This window comes from Dromiciops gliroides, chromosome 1, assembly GCF_019393635.1.
Source record: "Dromiciops gliroides isolate mDroGli1 chromosome 1, mDroGli1.pri, whole genome shotgun sequence".
NCBI classification, from domain to species: Eukaryota; Metazoa; Chordata; class Mammalia; order Microbiotheria; family Microbiotheriidae; genus Dromiciops; species Dromiciops gliroides.
In genome coordinates, this window is record NC_057861.1 from 759335852 (window position 1) to 759361262 (window position 25411).

At 49.7% G+C, this 25411-nt stretch overlaps 1 protein-coding gene across 8 annotated transcripts in view; it reads left to right on the forward strand.

Moving 5' to 3' along the window:
- Positions 1–21763, forward strand: part of ELMO1 (engulfment and cell motility 1) — a 376252-nt gene extending 354489 nt beyond the window's left edge. For all 8 annotated transcript variants that reach the window (XM_043975135.1, XM_043975136.1, XM_043975137.1 and 5 more), the window contains 4 exons: positions 5108–5215; positions 11697–11779; positions 17235–17312; positions 20695–21763. In XM_043975135.1, the coding sequence (XP_043831070.1) occupies positions 5108–5215; positions 11697–11779; positions 17235–17312; positions 20695–20895 (470 nt within the window). In that variant the 3' untranslated portion in view covers positions 20896–21763. The remainder of the gene's footprint in view (positions 1–5107; positions 5216–11696; positions 11780–17234; positions 17313–20694) is intronic.
- The last annotated feature ends 3648 nt before the right edge of the window (positions 21764–25411 follow it).

Sequence of the window (25411 nt, forward strand, 5' to 3'; positions counted from 1 at the left end):
TCTCTAGGATCTCATCCCATGAGAAAGAAGAGAACCCAGGTGTTTGTACTCCACCCCCTCAGCACCTGACATGCTTGCTGTGTGAAGAGATGACAGTGCACTGGGAGGAGATGACATCAGGAAGCGTGACAGGACCCAGCCAGGTACATAGAGAAGAAAGATGGGCTGGAAAGGGTTCAGTTTTCAGGCTATTGAAGGACTGATTTTTTTAGAAGCCATGTCACAGTTTCACAATTACATATCTTCTCCATTACATGGTGGTCTGACTGAGGGCTGTAAAGAATATCAGGCTGATCACATCTGCTTTTCACTTAGTTCCTCCAAGATCAGCACTGTGTTCATTTCACTTTTGTGACTCGGTGCAATTATCCACTGAGAGTTAACATCAAGGGAAGCACAAAGTGGAGACATCTATTAGAGAGGGAAGGTGACTTAGTTGGCAGAGCTGAACTTGGAGCCAAGAAGACCTGGTTTTGATGCTTGCTGCCCACTTAGCAGGCAGGTCATTCCCCACCTCTGAGCCTCATCAGTAAAATGGAGATGATTATATTTGTCATATGGGATGATCTGTGAGGTTCCCATGACAGAGCTGATATTTCCATGCTTTAGTTCCCAAAGCCCCAAGGGTGTGGCTGGATGCGGAAAGTGTGTCCTTGCTCTTCACTTCCCCAAACTAAAAACCAGAAAATGAGTATGTCTCCTTTCACTGTTGTTGGATTATACTGTGGCTGACAGATGGAAAGCAGACATCTGGGTAATTTGTGTTTGTCTATCACATTACTCTGTCTGAACTACAGCTGTTCTTGTAGCCCTTGCTACAGCAAGAGCTGTGCACATGGTGAGCCTTCTGTCCGTGTTGTTTGGGTAGAGTGGTTAGCTGGGTAGGGAGTGAATGGGTCAGTGGAAACATGTGAGGATGAGTGATTAGGTTAGGTGAATGGTTGGAGGGTTTGGCATTTGTATAGGACAGATATATGGGTTGGTGGACAGATGGATATGTAGGAAAATGGGTAGGTAGAATGATGGGTGGGACAGATGGACGATTGGATGGATGGATGGATGGATGGATGGATGGATGGATGGATGGATGGATGGATGGATGGATGGATGGATGGATGGATGGATGGATGGATGGATGGATGGATGGATGGATGGATGGGTGGGTGGGTGGGTGGATGGATGGATGGATGGATGGATGGATGGGTGGGTGGGTGGATGGATGGATGGATGGATGGATGGATGGATGGATGGATGGATGGATGGATGGATGGGTGGATGGATGGATGGATGGATGGATGGATGGATGGATGGATGGATGGATGGATGGGTGGATGGGTGGGTGGGTGGATGGGTGGGTGGATGGATGGATGGGTAGGTGGGTGGATTACTTTTGACCACATTTGCCATAGTACTTAAGATGTCAGATATTACAACTTGAATGCTGTCTGAAATCAAAACCACAGCATATAAAAGTTGACAGCTGCTATTCCTCTTGGTTGCACTGAATTCTGCAGTTCTAAAAGTTGGGCTATTTCCTTGTGATCACTGTGAGATAAGGGTTCTTAACCCCTAGGTACTATCTTTCCATGGGAAATAGGGGAAGGCATGTGCCCCTAATTGAAAGAATTCATGTACTTTAAAGATACCCCTCCTCTTACCTCCCACACATGCCCATATGCACAGAGTTCTTCTTGTGGTGGTTGTGGTGGTTGTGGTAGTTGTTGCCCATGACCCTGACCACTGGCCTGGACTGCTCATCATTCTCCTGGAGGCCTCTGGCTCAGGGTGCTCCTCAGACCGTGGCTAGATGAGGCACTTAGATAACAGGATGCTTGATTCATCCAGCTTCAGGCTTGCTACAGTAAGAAATCCACTGGAAACCTTTCTTCTGCTCCCATCAGTACTGAGAGGGCAGGGCCAATGGCCCTTATTGGTGTAAGCCACTTGAGGTCACCTGGGGAGCAGACTGGGCCTCAGGTTCTCAGCCTCCTGAGTAGACTGGCCAACTAAGCAGCCATTCAGCTCACAGAGCTTGGAGCCGATCTGCTCCATCCCATGAATCAAACACATTTTTAGAAGGTTTCATTCTTAGTCTGAATTGGGGGAAAGCCTCTTGGAGGGAAATTCTGAATCACCAGTTTGGGTTTTCCTTTTTCTTTCATTTCCCCTACAGCTGTGGCATGGCTATCATTCCCATTCCAGAGCACTGATGGAAAGGCACACATAGTCCTTTCCCCAGGACAACCCTACAAGTTAGCTAGAACAAGCATTATTATATTCACTTTACAGATAAGGAAACGGAGTCTCAGGGAAGTTGAGTCACTTGTCCAGGGTCACAGGGCTGGTAATTATCTGATACTCTGGCCCAAGTCTCCTGATTCCCAAGCCTGCCTTCTTTTGATTCAGCTTCCCCATTTGTCCTCTTTCTTCCCTCCACTTTGGAGAACTCTCTTACCTGAAATGTTTATTGAAACCACCACATTAAAATTAACTGGTAATTTCCCCCTTCTTTTAATTCTTTTCAACAACTGATCCATAAATTTGAGTTTGTGAAATCAAAATGAGATCCTTATAGAAGGCAGATGTCCCACCTGTCTGATGTCTAGGTGTCCAGCACTTAGCACAGCACCCAGCACTTAGTAGACACTTTAAATAATTGTTGACTGACTGAGCATCCACCCAGGTCCTGAGTCAGGGCCCAGACTTTTGTAGCCCAGGTCAGAAGACAGGCAAAGGTACCTCTTCTCAGAATATGTTACCAAGGAGGAGGTGAGTACCATGGAGCCAGAAAGACCACCCGGGTCCTATAAGTCTGGTTCATGTGTTCTAGCACCAACGAGAGGCCACAGAATGTGATGCCATCACAGCCTAAAGCGTCCAGCATCCTTCCTCTGTAGTTCTCACGTCTGATTTATGAGATCATATTTTCTCCTTATGGAAAAGAGATAATGATACATTTGCCTGATTGAAACTCCTATAAGGAACTCTGGGAATAATCATGTGTCTTCTTCTTCCAAATGTTCTCACAGAAAGATGAGCCGTGATCAGCTCATGATGTGAGACTTCCTGGGATGACTTGTCACCATCCAGCCCCCACATTCCTACCTTGGGCCTCCATGTTTTTCTTTTAGGACCCATTCCATGTATTCTGGGGCGGGGATCACACGAAAGCGTGAGCTCCCTCTGCAGCTGCCCAAGGTAGGGCACATGCAGCCTTTTCCCACATGGTGGGTTTTCAAGAGTTCCTTTAAAAATTGTTTTCTATTTAAAACACTTTTCACTTTAAAATTAATTATGGAATATTTCTCAAAGAAATGTTTAACTGGGCACATTTCATTCTTCTTGAAATGAGATGTTTCATTCAAGAAATATCAGAATAGTACATGTACATGACCAGAGGGAAAATGCTTCCCCCACCCTCCACAATCTCAGCTTTCCATCTCTTGGTCCAGGCTCAGTGATCAGATCAAAGCTTTGGCTCCAGGCTTCTGAAGGGGTGTGTCCCCCTGTCTCCAGACAGTCCCTCTCAGCATCCCTACACCTGCCCAAACCCCCCTTCCCTGTTTGGGCTCCTACCTTACTTGGGTACAAGAACTATCTCATTCTCTTCACTTAGCATAGCACTTGGCATGTTCTTAAGAAATAATTTTTGGGGGCATCTAGGTGGCGCTGCAGTGGATAAAGCACCAGTCCTAGATTCAGGAGGACCTGAGTTCAAATCCAGCCTCAGACATGTGACACTTAGTAGCTGTGTCACCCTGGGCAAGTCACTTAACCCTCATTGCCTCACACACACACACACACACACACACACACAAATGATTTTTCATCCATTCATGAATTTGTCCACGACCTCTCAACTCAACAGACATTAATTGTCTTGGTTTTCCTGCTCTATGGCAGAGGGGATGGGGCATGGCATGGAATCCCAGCCTCCCACACTTCCCTTACACAAGCCCCAAGACCACAATCCCTTCACCTCTCAGATAGCACTGAACCTAGAGTCCTAAAGTCTGAGTTAAAATCTCAGTTCTGTCAAGTATTCCCCGAGTGTCCCTGGGTCAGTGCCTTCCCACCCTGACTTTTGAGTGTCCTCATTTCTAAGTGATGGGGTTGGATTAGATGAACTTGTGACTCTAAGATCTTAATAGATGCCTGAGTGCAAGAAGCAGAGAGGAGGGCACAGTGGGAGGCACATGGGGCTGTCAGAATCAGCAGGATGTGGTCACTGCTCAGACAGAGAAGAGGGGAAGAAGAGAAGTCAATGAGAATGCCACCGTTACAAACAGGGGACCCCCATGGGGGATGTCAGAATGGGGATCAGGAGTGCAGGTAAAGAGAATGAGACCCTACTCAAGTCCTACCTTCTGCAAGAACTCTCTTTGTTCCTACACACACACACACACACACACACACACACCCTGCTGGTGCCTTCCATTTAAACTGCATATGTCTTGTATATATATGGTTCTTTCTATATTGTCTCCCCATTAGCTTCTTGAGGCCAGGGACCTCCCACCACCACCACCTTTCTCTGTTTCCTCTGCACTTAGCACAGTGCCTGACACATAGTTGATGCTTAACAAATGCTTATTGACTAATTGACCAAGTTTCAGGCGTGTGGCGTTTGAATCGTTTTTGAGCCATCCAGGTGTTGATACCTTACCATGCACACTTGAGACTGAAATTCAGAGAGAGGTCAAGGCTGAAGGGACCAAATCAGGAGGCAGATGAGTACCCTGGGGTGGGACTATGGGAGTGGCCAAAGCAGAGAGTGTAAAGAGGGAAGGAAGGTGGGAGCAGCACTTAAGAAGCTCTGGCATTGGATGAGGAGCCAGCAAGGGAGGAGGAGGAAGGGAAAGAACTAGGAAGAGAAACAAGAGAGTGGTTTGTCAGAGCAAGTGCCTAATTAATGTTATGTTCTTGTCCAGACAACATCAGAGTCGAGATCAGGGTGCCATTGATGAGCTGGAGGGCTGGGCTGTCCAGTTTGGATGTAGGTCATCCGTACAGAACTAAAAGTCACAGACACACACAACCCATTTGATTGATTGTTGTGAGGCATGAGAACTGCTCACCTTATGAACTGGTATTTTTTCTCCCACAGACAAATTTTGGTATTGTCGGCTGTCACCCAATCACAAAGTGCTGCACTATGGAGACTTGGAGGAGAGCCCTCAGGGAGAGGTGCCCCATGACTCCCTGCAGGATAAACGTAAGTCTTCCCTTCTGGACTCTAGAGTCACTTTTGTGGTGCTCACTCACTGGGCTTCCCCGACTCCCAGCCTTTGTGTTCCCTCCAATCAAATCCAGCAGGAAATTATTAAGGTCAGTCAAGTACTAAACTCTGTACTATGAGGCACTAAGGATTCAGAAATAAACATGAAACAATACTTCCCTTCAGAGAGCTTACATTCCCCCATAATAATACAGGATATACAGATTAAGTAGAAAATATTTGCAAGGTAATTTGGGAGTGGGGAAGAACACTAAAAAGTAAAGGAACCAGGAAAGGATTCACAGAAGTGGTGTCACTTGAGCTGAGCATTAAAGGAATCTAGTGATTCAAAAAGAGATGGCATCTAGACTTGGCAGACAGCATGTGCAAAGGCATGGAGAGGGGAAATAATAGGTCACAGGTGAGGAACAGCAAGGAACCATTTTGCTTGGGCTATGGATGCCCATGCCACTTCCCTTGCGGAGCCGGCCCTTGCATGGGTGTGGCCAGTCTGGCAGGCATGGATGGCTTCGTTGAGCACCAGACCTCTGGACTCTGGCAGAGCTTAGTGACAAGGAAGTGGAGATGATGGGTATTCATGGCATCTGATGAGACAGCCAAAAAAAAGGGAAACTTCAGCTGCTGGTTTGTTTCTATTTTGCAATTTTTCCAAAATCTAACCAGAGAGAAATCTCATTCCCTTGAATTTATGTTGTCACTCTTTCTGAGAATTGTAACAAACTTTACACATATCACCCTTTATCTTTATACTGTGAGCTCCATTCATTCCAAATACCCTGTGATACAAAAGGATTCCTTAAACATCTGGCTGGATGGGGTGGGGTGGGTGTGCTCCTAACCCAAGCTGGCACACTGACTGAGGGTTGCTAGACTGCTAGTCTTGCTCACGAAGACTTAAGGGCTCTGGACATGTCACAAGGGCAAAGATCTGAGAGTCCAAGGTAGGCAGTGGCTGGCACTAGGTTAAATGGATTCTCCAGAAGACTCTGCCAAGGGAGGTCAGTGAGAGTGACTTCTCCATCAGCCACGTGATCCCAGTCTTTGGCATTAACCATGTTTAGCAGAATTTTAGCACCTTGGAGAGTTACCTAGACACCTGAGAAACCTGATGTGTCACAGATGGGTCTTGAAATCAGGAGCTTCCTGAAACCCTCCCTCTCTAACAGGAACCATCATTCCTCCCCTTCAAAGTGTGGGGAAGTGTGGGGGCTTCTTCCTCTTCCATTAGGCTTTTTCCAACCAATAAAACTGACCTGGGACTCCCAGGTGAACGGATGCTGGCTCCCTCTCCTTCTGGGGAGGGAGGGAGGGAGGCCCCTGGGGTCACACTTCAGGATCATTCTTTCATGAAAGAAACCTGACTATGTCCAGTTTGGGATGCAAGACAGTACAGTACAGGACTTTATCTGGTCCAGAGTGATACACAAGCCAAGGCACAAGCATCTGTGGTCCATAGAAAAGGAGTCTCTGAGGGTCCATTGGACTTCTGAATATGAGTCACTTTCCATAAGACCTTTGATTCTTCAGAAAACCCTTAGTCAGGCTGGGCTCAGAACAGTCAGTCACTGGTCTTGGAAGCAGTTGTTGTTTTCCAAAGGAGAGAACAGAGACTTCCTCATTGTCCCATCTGTCTCTGGCCTGGGGTGGGGGAAGGGGGTCTGAGACAACAAGGTAGACTGTGGTTATCTTTTGACTAGCCTTGACAAGATCTTGGGCAAAGAAAGGCAAAATATTAGGGCTAGAAGTGACTGTTGTTTTTTTATAATGAGATGGAGGCTTTTTCTAAAATGGCATCACCCACATCCAGAAAGGGAAAATACAGTTTCTGTCTCCCTCCCCAACTCCACCGCAATCCTCAGAGAGGAAAGAGGTAGGAGACCTACAGTGTATGTGTACTCTTCCCCTCTGGAAGCACCGAGGGCCTGGAACGACCCTATTCCTTGCCTGGGAGTTTCCCATAGCATGAAATCACAGGTCCTGTCCCAGTCCCTAAGTGGTCGAGGGCAGTGACCAGTGTCAACAGAAGAAGGACTCTCACCAATGGAATAAGATTCTGGAAGGCCTGAAGTCAGCTTATATACACGAAGAATGATAGACATTATTGACTCTGGCCAGTGCATTAGCCGGTAGCCCACAGCCCCTGGACAGAGTTAAGGGAGCCTTTGGAAGACTGAACGTCCCCAAGTGGAGAAGCCCAGAGCCTGGCAAAGCCGCATGTCATTTTATCTCTTGGTTTGTTTCATCGGGTACCTAATTACTTTGTATTTGTACTTTGTGCCTCTAGCATCTCATCAGTCAGAACTTGGGAAAGGCAGGAGCTGTGATTGCCTTGTCCTGCCCAGTCCTCATCCAGGCATCCTGGGCTGTGACAGGGATTGGTGGGAAGCTGAGCCAGACATCTAAAAACACACATTTAAAATAAGCAGGGGAGGCAAGTGAATGTGAGAAGAGAGATAAAATTAAGGAAGTGCCAGGAACACACACATGTAGGGAATCCAAGGCTAAGAGAGAATCAGTGCTTGGCGGGGGAGTGGGAGGAGCTCTGGGGCTGGGCTCAAAGCCCAGATCTGTCTGTGCCTTGTCACTATGTGGCCCTGAGCTCCTCTGCTCTGGGCCTCAGTTTCCTCATCTGTAAAATAGGAGTTATTGGTGTCAAGTCATTTCGGTCATGCCCAACTCTTCATGACCCCATTTGGGGTTTCTTGGCAGAGATACTGGAGTGGTTTACCATTTCCTTCCTCATTTACAGATGAGGAAACTGAGGCAAACTGACTTGCCCAGGATCACACAGTAAGAGTCTGAGACCAGATTTGAACTCAGATCTTCCTGACTCCAGTTCTGGCACCACCCAGCAGCCCCATCCATCAAAAAGTATTTTGTAGGTACCTAGTGGGTGTCGCGCCCTGTCCATGGTTGCTGAAGTTGCAAAGACAAAAATGAATACTCCTGCTGCCTTCAAGAAGCTTTCATTGTACATGTAAAACAGACACAAGTCAATAAATATAAAGGAATGCCAAGTAATCACAACAGATAATCCATTAAGTGGAACAATAAGCATTAATTAAGTGCCTACTGCATACCAGGAACTGTGCTGGAGATAAAGAAATAAAAATAAAAATGAATCACTCTCTGGCAGTGCAGTTGCCCTCGCCTTCTCTGTGTCTTAATCTTAAAGCTGCCTCAGGCACTGAGATGTTACTAAGACCACTCAGCCATTCTGTGCCAGAGGTGGAGCTTGAACCCAGCCCTTTCTGGCTTGGAAGCTAGCCTTTTGTCCACTACACCATGCCCTGTAGATGCCTCTTCCCCTGACCCCTCCTGTGACCTTTGGCAAAATCACTTAAGCTCTCTAGAAGTGAGTGGGATGGACAGGATGACTGCTAGCACTCTTTCCAGTTTTACAGAATTCTGTGGTAGTCACCCCTGCTTCCTCAATGAGCCATGAACATCTAGGGGTGGAGTGTGTCTGTCTGTCTGTCTGTGGGTGTCTCTCTGTCTCTGTGTGTCTGCGTGTGTGTCCCTGTGTGTCTGTGTCTATATGTGTGTTTGTGTGTGTGGCGGCAAGAGAAGGAAGAAGCACCTGGCAGATGAGTGCTGAGGGGCCCTCAGGACTTTGGCTAAATGGATTTCTTGGTTTTTGTTTTGTTTTGTTTTGTTTTGTTTTGTTTTGTTTTGTTTTGTTTTGTTTTGTTTTGTTTTTGGTGAGGCAATTAGGATTAAGTGACTTGCCTAGGGTCACACAGCTAGTAAGTGTTAAGTGTCTGAGGCCAGATTTGAACTCAGGTCCTCCTGACTCCAGGGCCGGTGCTCTATCCACTGCAACACCTAGCTACCCCACTAAGTGGATTTCTTGGAATGAGACCATTTGGGAGGCACTTGCAGATGCAGAGAATCCCTCCATGTGCCCCCAGTCTTCCTGGAGCAAAGAAACCCTCCAGCCCATCCCCCAGAGCTCCAGAAGGGGATGGTCTCTGTTCCAGAGGATGAGAAGCTTGCTTTCTGTCAGTGACCTTGGAAGCTGGTTCATGGTCATTGGCCAGTCAGTGCTTCCCTTTGGCCTTAACCTTTGCCCTGTCCATCTCTCACTTCGACTTTTGGGGTGGGTGGGTGGGGGTTGTTGCCTCTCTATGGTCCTCCAGCTGGCATCAGCTGCTCCCCAGCCCCACACTTGGCACCTGTGATTCCCAGCTCTTCAGCAGAGCCCAAGGCGGTCACTGCCTCCATTCCTCAGAATCTAGGGCAAGTACTCCTCCCAGCAACAAGCTTGATGAGGAGAGAGAGAGAGAAGCTACTTCTCCCTGCTCTCCCAGAGTCTAAAAAAAAGCCTTAAAAAAACACCAACAGAAGTCATTTCAGAGAAAAGGGAACCCCATTCATGACACCTACTTGGGTCATTGCATTCATCTGTCCCCTTCTCTGTACTTACACGGCCTCATCTTTGGCCCATCCGAGAAACCTCTCCCTACTCCCAGCCATCCTTCACAAGCTGCCAAAGCAAGATGCCTAAAGTTCAGTCAGTCAGCTTTGACCTCGCCCTTGCCCTGCTCACAAATCTTCAGTGGCTTCCTACTGCCACTTAATAAAATACAAAACCTCAGCCTGGGATGCAAGGCTCTTCCCAAGCTGGCTCTGACCTACTCATTGAGGCTTGCCTCGCATGCCTCCCTTGCTTAGACTCACTTCTGAACTGGTCTGCCAGCCCTCCCCATCATATGGTTTGTGCTCCACCTCCTGCTTAGATTGGGCACCCTCCTGACCCCTGATCTCCCCCAAAGCACAGTTTAGACACCCCCTCCTACACAAGCCTGTCCAGGTCCCCACCCCCAACAAGAAGTACACGTTCCCTTCATTTGTACTTTGACCCTCCTTGTCTGTGTGCACATTGTGCGTCCCACCACCGCCACTGCATGCCCATAGAATGTAAGCTCCCTGAGACCAGGACTGTTTCATCTTTGTCTTTGTATCTCCAGCACACAGTAGGTGCTTCATGAATGCTGGTTTGGGTGAATTGATGTCCCCAAGTCTGTCTGAGTCAAACACCATTCACTCATTTTCCCTGGTTCTGTCATTTCCCAGCGGCATCCTCAAAACCAAGTCACCTCAGACCCCTGAGACCTATGTGACTTTGGGCAAATGACTTGATATCTCCCTGAACCTCCATTTCCCCCTATGTGGAATGAGGGGATTGGACTAGACGGCCTGAGGACTGACCTACCTCTCGATCTCTGATCCCATAGTTCTCTGTCTTAGCATTTTATTCCTAGAATAGCTTCTTGGCTGTGCACAGCACTTGTGAAGAAACACTCCTTGGGACTTCTCCAAATATAATTCCTGATCGTAAGGTCCAGGGTCACAGAGACCTCCTTCTAGACAGAAAAAGCTTTCAAAAGTATAACAAGTGATCGCCTTTTCTCCCCATGTTTGTATCTCTGATCCCCTCTCCCCACACACAAACACACCCCTTCCCATCTGGGGAGCTGGGGGAGGCCTTGCCCCTTGTGCACCAGCAGACTAGAGATCCTCACTGGGCTCGCCCCACCTTGGTCTGCAGTGCCCCAGATTACAGGTGCGGAGAAGCGTGGCCAGAGCTCCCCTGGGGGGGCCCCTTTGGGTTTGCCTTGTGCCGCACCCTCTCCCTCATCTCCCTCCCACACAGGCAGAGTCAGTCAAGGCCAGACCAGCCTTGATGTGTCCAGGCTTCCTCCCAGGGCTGGCCCCTTCTGAGGGGCAGATTCAGGAGATGGGGACTCAGCCTCTTGGTCCGGCCCAGAGGGAGCAGAGGCTCATTTCAGATGCTCCTGGGACCCCAGCCAACCTCCCCAGGCTACTGCAGCCTGAGTCTGCAAGGAATGAGCTTATAAAGTCACGTTGTATGTTTAGTCTGTGTGTTTTCTCTTTAGTGCTAACCCCATGAGGGATGGAGCAGCCTGGCTCCTTGACTTAAGGACATATTTCCGATTACATCCATTTAGCCCAGCCATGAGTGAGCACACCAGAAAAGGGCCCTCTGCTCCGAAAGCCTGTTGTCTAATGGGGATTCGCAGCCCTGCCACTCACCAGGCATGGGGTCAATTCATTATACAGGCAATACACAAAGAAAGCCTCAAGCTCTGCCCCTGCCCTCAGGGGGCTCACCTTCCAATGGCAGAGCCTCAGTCCAATCCTCATCCCCATTTGTTCATTCCTTTTTACTCTTTGTTAGAAGGGGTGGCTCACAGGAGAAGGGCAAGGGATGTTTGAGCTGAACTGATGTGCAAAGAGAAGCTAGCAATAGGCGTGTGCACGTCTCTGTGTGTGCATGTGAATGTGTGTGTGTGTGTGTGTGTGCGTGTGGTGTGTGTGTGTGTAGGCATGAGCATCTATGAGAGGAACCCTTCTGGGCAGGTGGGTGGGCAGACTGATGGCCCTGGTGGTTCCTCCCTGGGCACATCTCACTCTGCTTCTTTGTGCATTGCAGTGCCTGTGGCAGACATCAAAGCTGTGGTGACGGGGAAGGACTGCCCACACATGAAGGAGAAGGGGGCCTTGAAACAGAACAAGGTAGGAGGCTAGCCCGGTCTGGAAGGGCTGAGGTGGAGGCTTGGCTCTGGGAACATGGTGCGGGGCCTAGATGTCTGGCCACCATTTTGTTTTCTTCCAGCTGGTGAAGACCACTTGAAAGGAGGGAAAGGTGTTTGTTTCTTGCTAGCTTTAAGCCCACATTTCAGTGGAAGAATCCTTAAGAATGTCCCTAAAAAACCCACAAAGTGGCTTGAAACCCCCAGAGCTAGACCCAACGAGCTCCCTTAGCCAGATTGTTACTGACCAGCGGGACCAGCAGCCAGGCCTTAGTCAGCTGGGCAGGATCTACAGCATTTTTGCTCAAAGGTTGTAGCATTTCACAAGGGTTAAGATGCCAGCCTCTATAGACTCAAGAGCCCCTATCCTCCTGCCTCAGGTGATGCACCAGGCAGAGAGGTGAAGAGCAAGGCTCTGTGTTCATCCACAGAGCAAGGGCAAAGCCTGAGGGTGGGTGGCTGGTGACGTTAACGAAGCCCAGGTTTCTCAACGTGTGGGTCAGCTTGACACGCAGGCTTCTGGGTTTGTCCTCAGGGGCTTCCCAAAGGCCGATTAGAAGAGTGTAGAAGGCAGGACCCCTCATCCCTCTTCCCTTGCTCATCATCCCTCTTGGCAGCTCTGAGCTTAAAGCCCTGCTGAGCCCAGGAATGAGCAGTGAGCCTGACACCCCTTTCTCAGTGAAGGCATTTTCTCAGGGCCTTTGAGCTCTTCCTCACCACCCTCTGTAAGCCAGATCTTCTCTTTCTTGGATAGCAGGGCATGTGTGAGGAGAGGGGCGGGCCAAGGAGCACTGAGTATGAGGACCCCTGCTCTGTGAGCGGCTCTTTGCTCTGACCCTCACCACAACAGGCTGGGGAAAGGCAGCATCTTTGCTAGCAAAAGAGCCTCTGATCCTGATTGGTGCCTTCCAGTGTGGCTCCTGCTTGGCCCGGGTCCTGGAACTTAGATTGGTGTCCAAGTCACTAGTCTTCAGCACCCATGGTGGCTGCTCAGTAGGTTTGTGGATGGACGAGTGATGCTGCAGGTATCCAGAGGGTCAGCTCACAGAGGACGGATGAGCCCCAAAGAGCCCCCCTAGAGAGGCGGCCACAAAGAAGAAACTCCCTAAGGTTCTGAGTTGTCCCCATGTGGGATGGGCGACCTTGGGAGGTGGGAGTGGGGCTCACCCTCGCCCTCCCTGGACATCTTTAAACCAAGGTTTGGTGAGCAGTCCTGGGGGCATTGCTCCTGCAGGGGACAATTTGGGGTTGTATTAGACTCTTCTCTGAGGCCCCTGCCCAGATTCTAAGACAGTGATGTGATAACAGTGAAGGAGGCTGTTGATAGTAAAGTGTTTCACAGCCTGAGGGAGTGGAGGGGATGCAAAAATCTCTGTCCATAGGCACAGGGTGCTGGCCTCAGTCTGGAAGAGGTGGGTTCGAATTCTGATTTTCGTCACCTAGTCTCTCTGTCACCTCTCTGTGGGCCAGGCCAGACTTTCAGACATCAGATTGAACCAGAGTCATGCATTCATATTGGGGCAAGAAGTTTCTGCCCTGGGAGTCCCCCACATGGACAAAAGTGACCGTCTGGACCAAAACAAAAGAGAAAATTTGCACTCCCTACCACACATGCTTGTCGGGAGAGGATGTGGTAGAAATGTCAGTCCCATCACTGGGATCCTGGTGTGTGTCTGGCTGACCAGGCTGCTGCTTTCTTGGGACTGGCTGAGTCTCTGACCTTCCTCAGGGACTCAATGACACTGAGGCCCAGACATCAATAAAATCCATTAGAGGTGGTCGGGCTACCTCCCACAGACATGTTGTTCAGAGGATTAAGACCTGACACTCCTTCCGCCAGCCCTGGTGGAATTAAAGCTGGCTTGGCAGTTAATGCAAAACCTCTCATTTCTAACCAGTATTTAAGAGGAATCTAGGTCAGGGCGGTGTGGATAAGTAGTGGTGAGCAACACGTGATAGGAGAACAGAGGAAAAAAATCATAACCACTTCTGGCTGATAGTCAGGCAGACACTCTAGTCCATTGATGTCAGCCCCTAATCCTAGGGCCCTACCTCAACCCTGCTGTGTCTACACCAACCACCAGACTGAAGGGAGTAACCAACTGTGGGATTACCCTAAGCTAAGACACTGCCGTCAGCCAACATCATCCCTCCTAGCTCATCCCTGCTGTTAGGAGTGGTGGGTGAAAGAGGAAATGACTGAGGAAAAAAAAGTTCGATCTTCTGAGCATATCAATTTATTAAGCAGTGCATGCCAATCTCCCAGCAAGTCTGAGACAGGCCCCTTCCTCAGCTCAGGGCTGGACCCCAGATACAGGAGGAGACAGATTTTTATACATTAAAAACAATTAACCAAATAATGCCAATGAATTAAAAGAAAACAATACAACATTAGGTAACCTGATTTCTAGTTGGACGAATGATTATGGACTTTCCAAGTTGGGAGGGGGAAAGTGAGGAGGTGCAATTCCCTGAAACCAGAAAGAGGTGTGTCCCCCCCCCCAAGTGCCTGTGAACAATGAAAGGAACAGGGAAACTACAACTGATTGATTAGTACGGCCCCAGTTTCAGATAAGACATGTGGATTCCTTGAGATGGACAACTCTGAAAAAACTCCTTGCATCAGTCTTTGGATGTGACCCAGTTTCTGGTCAGCATAACCTACAGCCCTAGTGAAGGGCCTCTAAGCAGCAGGTAGAGGCGGTCCAGCTTCCCACGACTCAGGGCCAGGTTCAAACACTGCAGTGATGCTTTCTCCCAATTCCCATAACTGAATAAAGTCTTCTCAAAATACAGAAGTTGGATTAGGACCATAATTGAATAGAAAGGGGACTGACCCGGCTCCAGAATTGAGGCACAAGAAATTCCTCTGGGGGATTACGGAAAGGCAGGAACCAGAACCCAGTGGGGAGTGAAACCCCCACCCGAGACCTCAGGAATCCATCAAACAACACAATCAGCCATTGAGGGAATGAAGGGGGATTCTTTGTGGGGAAGAGAAGAGAGCGGGCTTTCTATCTAGCCATCTATCCCATGCTCTGTGTCAGGAGAGGTTGTCTCACCCCTTCAGCTAGCACTGAGCATCTATCAGTCACTCTCGGGGCTTGCCCTCAAAGCCTCCTTGGCAGTACCCTCAAGGGCCTGGGATCCCCTCCATGCTGAGACAAGGTAGTCAGTGCAGGCAGGATCTGGGCAGGGAGGAGAAGAGACCGCTTGGGACAAAACACTTATCAAAGGGCCTAGGAATAAGAGTTGAGGACACATGGCCCAAGCTAGCTGTCCGATGTTGGCGTTCCCTGATGCTTCGACCCTCAGCCAATGACCAAGCACCACTTGAGTGGAGGACCCTCCGGAATTGCCAAGCACAGCATGGGGTGATAGGTCTGGGCAGGGTGGCACATGATGGCCCCAGGGCTAGGGAGTAGCAGCTCAATTGTGGGGAGAGAGTGAATGTGCCCCAAGAACCAGAGGTGGCCCCTCTTAATGAGAGAGCATGGCTCCTGGCTTCCTCCCCAGTGCCTCCTCCTGGCTGGATCAGCTCTCTGAAGCTTCTCCATCTGTACTGAGTAAGGAATACCATGTGGGGAAACTCCCTTCACTGATACCACTTGTTAACTCAAAGAGTTGTCTGCTGCTAGAAGCTAAATGGGTTTGTCTGTGGGGCATAATCCAAACCACATGGTCAGAAAGTGGATAAAGAGACAGAGAAATGAATTAGAAGCTAGGCAGAGGGCTGAGAGAGGGCTTCAGGGGTCCAGACTCCCGATCTCCCTCCTCTCTCTTCCTCTCTCCCCTTCACTTTCTCCTCTCTCTGTCTCTGTCTCTGTCTCTGTCTCTGTCTCTGTCTCTGTCTCTCTCTCTCACACACACACACACACACACACACACACACACACACACACACACACACACACCACCTAGAAACTCTTTGACTCTCCTAAGGGATAACTTCATCCTTTAAAGGGGGGAAGTCTCTTGTGCATCTGATTCTCACTCACAGGAACCCATTTCTGGGGTGGGAATGATGGGACTCTTGAGGGATAGTGACCACTCCCTCCTAGAGCCTGTGATAGAGGAAGAGATCACTGGGGAGGGTCCCCAGGATCTGGGCTGTTTAGCATTTTTATCAATGACTTAGATAAAGGCATTGGTGGCATATGTGCTCATCAGACTGGCAGAGGAGACAAAGTGGGTGACCAGTTCAATTCAGGATCTAAAAGGATCTTGACAGGAAAGCATTAGGCTAAAACTTCCGAAGATGAAATGAAATGGGGAGATTTTTTTAAGTCTTGTTCTTGAATTGAAAAAAATACTTTACAAAGGAAAGATGGAAGAGACATGATTCAATAAGAGGCGTTGGAAAAAGATCTGGGAGATTTTTTGTTTGGTTGGTTTGGTTTTTTTCGAGACAATGAGGGTTAAGTGACTTGCCCAGGGTCACACAGCTAGTAAGTGTCATGTGTCTGAGGCCCGGTGCTTTATTCACTGCGCCACCTAGCTGCCCCCAAGATCTGGTAAGCGCAATATGAGTCAATAGTGTTTAATACAGCAGCAGCCAATGAGATTTGAGGCTTCATCAAGAAGGGTATAGCCTCCAGGGGAGGTGACCCCAACACTGTCCTCTGCCCTCACCATGACTCATCTAAAGGACTGCAGAGTATGAAAAGGCTCATTGAGACTTGATGTCAGGAAAAACTGTCCGCGGGCAAAGGCTGCATGGCTTGTCCATTCCCTTAGCATAGGAATCCCTTCTGAGTATGGGCTGGACCAGGAAGCTGCTGAGGTCCCTCCTGACCCTCCGAGTCTTGCCCATGGTTAACTGCAACTAGAGGGCAGTGGCAGGATTTGAACCCAGGTCTTCCCAATTCTGGTGCTGGCCCTCTCTTATCCTCCATGGCTGTTAAGTCCATCAGGTGCTTAAGTTTCCCGAACACATGCGGTGTGACACACGGGAGAAAGCAGTGACTCGATTTCAGCAAGCGCGGGGTCCAATCCAAGCCCTTCTGCTCATAAACCACAATCTCGGGCCTTCCTTCGGCTTCCTCAGCTTCCCCTTTTCTCACTGAGGCAGTTGTATTGGGCACCCACAGAGGTCCCCTCCCCCTCCGCCCTAGCCCACCTTCCTACAGCCTTAGTTCTTGTCCTTGGGGGGGTTCCCAAAAGGTTCTCACAGGAAAAGAGACCAAGAAGCCCCCGGAGGGCGAGGAGTTCACTGGAAGCACATCCGGCCTCGCTGCATCTGGTGAATCCCGAGGGCGGGAATGGGTGGGGCGGATACTGAGGGAGGTCTGACGGGAGGTGAGACCTTACGGGAGGAGGGGCCTTCCGTGGGCTTCCCGCAGCGCCTAGGAAAGGCTCCTCCCCCGACGGTGCCCCGCCCCTCCCCCCTCTGCTGCGGTGACCAGGCTGATGATCCCCCTCCCCCTGTGCTGTTCTAGGAGGTCCTGGAACTCGCCTTCTCCATCCTCTATGACTCCAACTGCCAGCTGAACTTCATCGCTCCTGATAAGCACGAGGTAAGGGCCGCTGTCGCAGAGACGACTTCCGGGGGGACTGTGGAGTCGTCTCCAGAAAACGGGAGGGCAGGAGAAGGATGTAGGGAGGCAAGGGGACTGATACAAATGAAAAGAAACCAGTGTCCTGAAAAGGCGAAATACGGTGAAAGGGAGGCTCCTGATGTTTGGTGTAGCCCTTCAAAGCTTGAAAAGCCTTTCGCATACTGTACCTCTTTTGATCCTCACAGTAACCCCGTAAAGTAGTCCCGTTATTCCCATTTTAGAGATGAGGAAACTGAGGCAGGCAGGTTAAGTGACTTGCCCAGGACCATGCAGCAGTAACAATGGGAGGCGGGATTTGGCTTCAGGTCTTCCTGACTCCAAGGCCAGCTGCTGACAAACTACCCAACTGGTTATAACACGTAAGCATTTCTCCTCCCTTTGGAATGTAAGCTCTTGGAAGGCAGGAACCGTTGTTATTTGAGGCTTTCTTTGGGTGTCCAGTTATTAGCACGGTGCTGAGAGGTGCTTAATAAAGGTTTGTTGATTAACTGATCCAGGTGGGGAAAAGACCATGGAATGGGCCTTTCTATCCCTCGTAAGCTGTGTGATATGAGGCCATTTCCAACCTCTCTGAGGCTCGAGAGGACAAGGCCTCATATCCTCAGGGCTTTATCTGAATCCAGAGATCACAAACACGTGACCCGGGAAGGGCAGTGCGCTGTCCCAAGACGTCGCAGCCCACGCGGATGGACCGCCAGCCTCCCCCTCCCGGACCTGGGAGCCAGCCCCTTCGCCTCCTCTGCCTTCCCTCACTCATCACACCCAGCTCAGCCGCGGAGGGAAGGAGCGCCGGGGCTTGTAGCTAATCCTCAGAACTTATTTCAGAATTTCCAAAATTAAACTGTTCTCATGCCTTCAGTTTTCTCCTTTACAAATCATTTAAAGCCATGAATTTTGCCAAAAGAAAAAAAAAGCATTAAGGCTTTTTTTTTAAAGTTCAGGACTATCTGTGCTGTCAAAATTTTATATTCGTTTCCTTTATTCCTCCTCCTTGACATTTTGCCGCACGTATAATTTGTTTCTCCCTGTTCAAACATGCTGCGAGCTATATTTAAAACCCACCCGTCAGCATGAAGCCTCGGAAAAGGCGTTTGGGAGAGAGAATTGCCTGTAGTAGATCCTGGCGCTCTCTCCTGACGGTCCGGAGAAGTCGGACCCGCCGGTGTGGCTGCCAGTATAACCCTTGCATCGGGGGAAACTGAGGCCCGGGAGGCCGCTCCAGGAATGGCCGCATTCACAGGAGCCTGCCCTCCACTCCCAGGCAGCGTCCCTCCCACTTCCCTTGTTAACTAGAGCCCAATTTCCTGATGAATCCATCAGTCAGCCAGTGGGCACAGATGTGTAGACATAAAAAGAGAAGCCCTGCCATGCACCAGGCACCTGGCACGGGGGTGGGGAGGGGCATGAGGGGCGTGCCTGAGCATCCCTCGTCCCGACTCCACGGCCCTCGCTCCCTTCCTCCCTAGAGGCCCACTCACTCAGCCAGCGCACGGCAATATTAGTCAGTGTCTGCTCTTCACAGGTGGCAGGCAGCTTCTGAATGAGATGGTACTTCCCGAAAAGGGAGGCAAGAGGATGCGAAGCCTGAATTTAGAACGAGGCTTCAGCTTCTTCCCTCCCGCTTGACATTTACTTGAAAAGGGGGCTAAAACTTAGCCCTTCTACTATTAATACAGCCGGCAGTGGACCGGGGCGTCGCCCATGGGAACCTGGAGAGGCAGCTCCGGCCCTGCCTTTGGGGGAGGCATGGGATTGGCTGGGCCAGGGCCCTGGAAGGAGCGGGAGGAAAGACCTGGGATTTGACGGCTCTCGGAGTACCAGGCTTATAGAAGGTAGCGGGCCTATTCTGCCCACTCAGAGCCAGAGGAGGAAGCTCCAAAAAGACAAAGGCAGGCCTCACATCCAGAGAGAGACTGAAGTGGAAGGGGCTGCCTCTGCAGGGCGCCTTCAAGGCTGGTCCCCAGGTCGTAGCGGGGTGAGGGTGGACCGCAGAGCAGCTGAAGTGCCTTCCGGTTTGGGGAATCTGTGGCTGTGTCTACGGGACCGAACATTCGGGGCTCAACGTCAGGAGGCCGGAGTTTGAGACCCGGCCCCTATCTGTGAGACCGAAAGCAGACGCCTTAACCTCGCTGAGCCTGAGTTTCCTTCTCTGGCACGAATGGCATCGAGTACACACAAGGCCTATTCCTGTGTGTGTATGTGTGTGTGTATCCATAGATATTCTTCAGACTTTAGTTACATATAAACATGTATGCCCGGGTAGTATGGATGTTCGCCGACATATTTCATCTTGTATTTCGTTATGTTATGTATAAATATAGATATACTTCAGATTATACATGTCATATGTGTGTCTGCATGTGTTTCCATATAGTTTGTATTTTGATTGAATTATACGTTAAGTATATGTCCATTGTGCATGTATGTGTATTTGATAGACATATTGATTTGTGTTCTATACAAGTGCATGTATATGCATTCAGGTATTTATAAATTGGTTTGATTTTACTTTAATTACATATGTGTGCATACATGCATGTACATATGGATGTATTTGGGAGTGTCCATACATACAGACATCTCTATACACATAGGTATTGCTTGTGTATGTTTGTATGTGTGTGCGGCCACATTCTAATGAACACATCTGTGTACACCTGTGTTGTGTATGTACATACAGGTACAAACATGTCTATACACACACTGCATGTCTGTACATGTGTGTTCATCCCTAAATCTGTCCACATGCATGTGTGTGTGTTCAGACCTGTGTATGGGGGGCGGGGGAAGCAGGTAACAGACAAGGAAAGCTTGGCCAGCTCTGTCTCTGAGATGTAAGGATGGAGCATCCTGGCTAAGTTTCCTTCTTCTTTTAGGGCAGGGTCCCACGGGTTTCCGGTGTGAGGCAGGACCTTCACCCTGGTCCTCTGGCTTCCCCTTGGCCACGCTTCCCATCCTCTATCCCCCTGCCCAGGAGACCCTGGTGGTCTGTACAGCATGCAGGCTACTGGAGGCAGCCCTGGTCTTGCAAGCAGAGGTCTTGCATTCAAGTCCCCTTGGACACTCACCAGCTCGGAAGTCAGGCAGTTTACATGTCCTCTCTGGCCCCAGTCTCTTCATCTGTCAAGGTACAAGGTGTACCTGCCTCACAGACCGTGTCTGTATAGCTTTCAGAGCTCAGGTGTGTCCGTGGCCCAGCATGGTCCAGAGGCCCCTCGAAGCACCTGGGATGTGTCTGGCCGGCCTCCTGTGGCCCCTTTCCCCAGACCTTTCCTCAGCGGGCGGGTCAGTGCGCTGGTCCCGGGGGCTAACGCTAACCACTCTTCTCCTGTGCCCACAGTACTGCGTCTGGACGGACGGGCTCAATGCCCTGCTGGGCAAGGACATGCTGAGCGACCTCACCCGCAACGACCTGGACACACTGCTCAGTATGGAGATCAAGCTTCGTCTGCTCGACTTGGAGAACATCCAGATCCCCGACGCGCCGCCCCCCATCCCCAAGGAGCCCAGCAACTACGACTTTGTCTATGACTGTAACTGAGGGCACCGCCGGCCGCGCCCCGCCCCGTGCCCGGCTTCCAGAAGCGGAAACACGAGGGAGACGCCCTCCCTTCGGGGCCCCCCAATCCTCCGCCCCTCCCTCCCCCAGCCCCTGCGCCAATCAGTGAGTGATCAATGGGCGATCATCCTCAGAGACTACAATGCTATACTTCCTTTCTCACTGCTGCAGCCCCGCTATGGGATAGGGCAAGGTCCCACCATCGCCACTGAGAGAACGGTGAAGGGTCCAGCCCTGGGTCACGAGAGCCCAGCTGCCTGCCGCCTGCCCACCTTCCAGCCCAATGGCCCGGAGTAGACTGCCTGGGCAGTGGGCCTGGAGGCAACAGGGGAAAAAGAAGGGTGCCCACCGCTCCCCAGGAAAAGAACTACCAGGGCCACGGCCGGCCAGGGGAGCGGAGGATCGCTTGTGACTCCAGTCTTCCCTTCATGTCCCGTCTTCCCACACCCTCTCCCCCTCCCCTTCACGTCCCCTTCCTCCTCCCCTCCCTTCTCTCCTCCAAGACCAGAAGGAGCGCCTCCATCCATCCCTAGGGCTTCACCACATTTGGTCTCCCAAAGGACGAAAGTGCTGGATTCGTGCCCCTTGGGTTTCTGTGCTGTCCCTGCTCCGGGACCTGCCTCTCCCCGGCTTCCTTCTACTCGGTTCTAGGCTCCCCCTTCCCCCTTTCCCCAGCTTCCTTCTAGTCAGTTAAATCAAAGCACAAATTATGAAGCCCTTAGCTGTGGTCTCTCTCCTCTTTCTCCTTCTCTTCCCTCTCATCTCTTTCCCCCTCCCTCTTTTTCTCTCCCTAACTCTCCTCTTCTTCCTCCTCCTTTTCTTCTTCTTCTTCTTCTTCTTCTTCTTCTTCTTCTTCTTCTTCTTCTTCTTCTTCTTCTTCTTCTTCTTCTTCTTCTTCTTCTTCTTCTTCTTCTTCTTCTTCTTCTTCTCCTCCTCCTCCTCCTCCTCCTCCTCCTCCTCCTCCTCCTCCTCCTTCTTTCTTTCTTTCTTTCTTCCCCCACCTTTCTTTCCTCTCTCTGCCATCTCTCCCCTTCTCCCCTTGCCTCTCTCTATCCCCATCTTCTCTCCCCCTTTCTCACACTCTCTTTGTATCTATTTCCCTCTTTTTCTTCTCTCTGTGTCCATGTGTGTCTGTCATTCTCTTCTCCCCTGCCTGTCTCTGTGTCTGTCTCTCTTTACATATCTGTCTGTTCCCCTCTATGTGTGTTTTTGCCTTCCTTGTGTATCTCCCTCCCATCCCCTGGTGTCTCACACACATACACATACACACGTGTGCGTGCATGCACTCACGTACACACAGAGTCACTAGCCCTGAATGCCTCTTTCTCACCCTGGCTTTGGACCCCACCCACCCAACCACCCACCCAGGGCTCTGTGTCCCCTCCCTTGGTCGAGGGTACTTGCTTCGCCTTGGGTTCCCCAGGACTGGCGGAGCCGCCAGACATCCTGGTTTACATTGCTGTAATCATTACGAGTGTTAGAAATCTGCGAGGGTTTTTGTTTTTGTTTTGTACAAAAGAGTCTAACATTTTTTGCCAAACAGATATATATTTAATGAAGAGAAGATATACATTAATGTGTGTACTTTTTGGAGGATGGCTTTTTTAATTATTTCCATTCCAAACATTTCCCTGAGAATAACATCCCTTCTCCCACTTGCTGTGTAATAAAATCTGAGTTGTGATGAGCTGGGGAGCCAGAGTCTTCCTTAGGAGCTGCCAAGAGGGCCTAAGTCACCTTAGGCCAGGGCAGCTCCATCTGGCCTAGCCCGGTCTGGTCAAACACCAGTCCAGGAGTCACTTGTTCCTTGGTGATCCAAGTGAAAGATAGCCCAGCATGCAATGGGAAGAGAGGAGAAAGGTGAGGAACACAAAGGAGAGGAGCTGGCCCCCAAGCCTCCTCCAGACTCTGCTGTGGGACAAGATAGCATTTCTGGGTAATTGAATCATTTTCTCAATGATGCCAGCATTCTAATAAAAGGACGGTCATTTTGGCCGCCTCCCTATTGGACTGAAGACAATCCTGGCTGGCAGCTCAAGGATGCCATGTTCTTTTGGAAGAGAAGTGTTCAAAGGACTGGCCATCAATTCTGATTGGCTAACGACTGTGGGAGGCAAGCCCAACATTGGGCAAAAGGCTCTGTCTCCACCCAAGCTTGATTGAATGGAATTCATCTTAGACTAGAGATTCCATGTAAGGTTGAGTGGGGTCAGGTAGAGGAGAAGGTTAGCTCGACTTTCAGAGACCGAGGTCTTGAACTGAGGTTAGAGAAAAGGGGTTACCTTGAATCTCACCAAATCATCGGTTATGAATAATCATTCTCTCATACTGAAACCAGTCCAAAAGCAGAGTTCCCTGGGCACAGATGGGTGAGAAGCACCATGTAGAATGGGTAACTATTGGGATATTGCTGTTTTGGTGCCCTTACTTTGCCACTGCCACTCATGGGGACTGAATTATGCCCAGGGTGCCCACCCAGCCTTTGGATCAGGGCACCAGAGGAGGGCATCACCTGGCACTTCAGCTTCTCCCCTGAAGAATCCAGATTCCAATGTCCAGACAACATCTCACCAGGGATCTGTGACTTCCGACGTGAGGCAGTAGGCTAAATCCTTTAGACAGGTGCAGTATCATTTATTAGACTAAACCACAGGCATGAAAATGAATGCATATCTTCACAGGAGACCCGGCAGGAAATTAGGCCTCATATCAATAAGCCAGAAGCCAAAGTCTGGCAAAGGAGTTCACCCTGTCATCCGAAACCACCAATTATAGAAGCTCGAATCCCAGTGCCAGCATTTAGAATTCAGGCGACCATGGATGAGTCACTTCTCATTGAGGGGCCTCAGTCTCTTCATCTGTCAATGAAGGGGTTGAACTCGGTGCTTTCTTTCTTTCTTTCTTTTCTTTCTTTTTTTTGGTGAGGCAATTGGGGTTAAGTGACTTGCCCAGGGTCACACAGCTAGTAAGTGTTAAGTGTCTGAGCCTGGATTTGAACTCAGGTCCTTCTGAATCCAGGGCCGGTGCTCTATCCACTGTGCCACCTAGCTGCCCCTCAGTGCTTTCTTGAGTTGCAGCTCTCAATCTATGATCCTAAGTCCCCAGTGGGTCCAGAACCTGGCTGGTACTTCCTCAGGGCACTGCCCTCTGAGGCACCTTCTCTTCATAGACTCACTGGGCCTCGGAAGGGACTTTTAAAGGTCAAGCCTCACAGCTTATCCCAGACTCAGGCCTCAGATACATAAGTTAGGCAAGATCACGTTTCCATCTAGTAAAATACTTTGGAAAAACATATGCAGCTTCTGTCTAGCACTTGAAGATTTCCTAAGCACCTTCCTCAAAACAGCCCTGGGAAGTGGGGAGTACCTGAGAATGTCAAAGCTGGAAAGCACTTGGAGATCTTCTTGCCCCACCCTTTCCTTGGAGGAACATTCTGGGAAAAGGCCCAAGGAGGAAAAGAGGGAAGGGCTTTTTCCTCATGTTTCTGAATATCTGCCATCCTAGAAAATTGTACCATCATAGAACCTCTCCGAGGTCATCTCATTCATGGTGAACACATCATGCCTTCTGTTTCTTCTCCCCTCCCACAAGCACTGGTCTTCCCCCATATGCTCTCCACTCTCATGACACACCCCTCCCCTACTGTTACAGCTCATGGATTTCCTCAAGAGGTCTCCTCACTATGGGACTCCACTCTACGCTTACCTTTTCTTTTTTTTTTTTTTTTTTGGTGAGGCAATTGGGGTTAAGTGACTTGCCCAGGGTCACACAGCTAGTAAGTGTCAAGCATCTGAGGCCGGATTTGAACTCAAGGACTCCTGACTCCAGGGCCAGTGCTCTATCCATTCTATGCTGACCTTTTCTTTCTTTCTTTCTTTCTTTTTTTTTTTTTTTTTGGTGAGGCAATTGGGGTTAAGTGACTTGCCCAGGGTCACACAGCTAGTAAGTGTCAAGCATTTTTGAGGCTGGATTTGAACTCAAGTACTCCTGACTCCAGGGCCGGTGTTCTATCTACTCTATGCTTACCCTTTCTAAGAGATTTCCTTAGAAAGGCAGAGATCCTTCTAGAGCCATACTTGAATCTTGTGTCCCACCTAAGAGATCAAATGGACCTCATTATAGTGCTGACAGACCCAGTTTATGTCCCATCCCACACTCTGCTAGCCAATGAATCTTATTACTGCTCCCCCTTCTTTGGCATTGTCTCCGTCAATGACTTGACTTCTCCCATGATATTCTTCTTACATCTTGTACTTACTACTCTGGGCAGTGTCTGACTTTAAATCCATTCAAGAATTCTTCATTATGCACCAGGAGCTGTGGTAGGCACAGGAGATACAAAGGTAAAAAACAGCCCTTGCCTTCAAAGAGCTCACATTCTATGGGAAGAACGTAATATGAACCTACACAAATGAATTATACTAAGCAGGCTGTGAAAGGGGCAAAAGAGAGGTCAACCATTGATCTCTCAGGTGATTTTGGGAGGGAAGAATTCCAT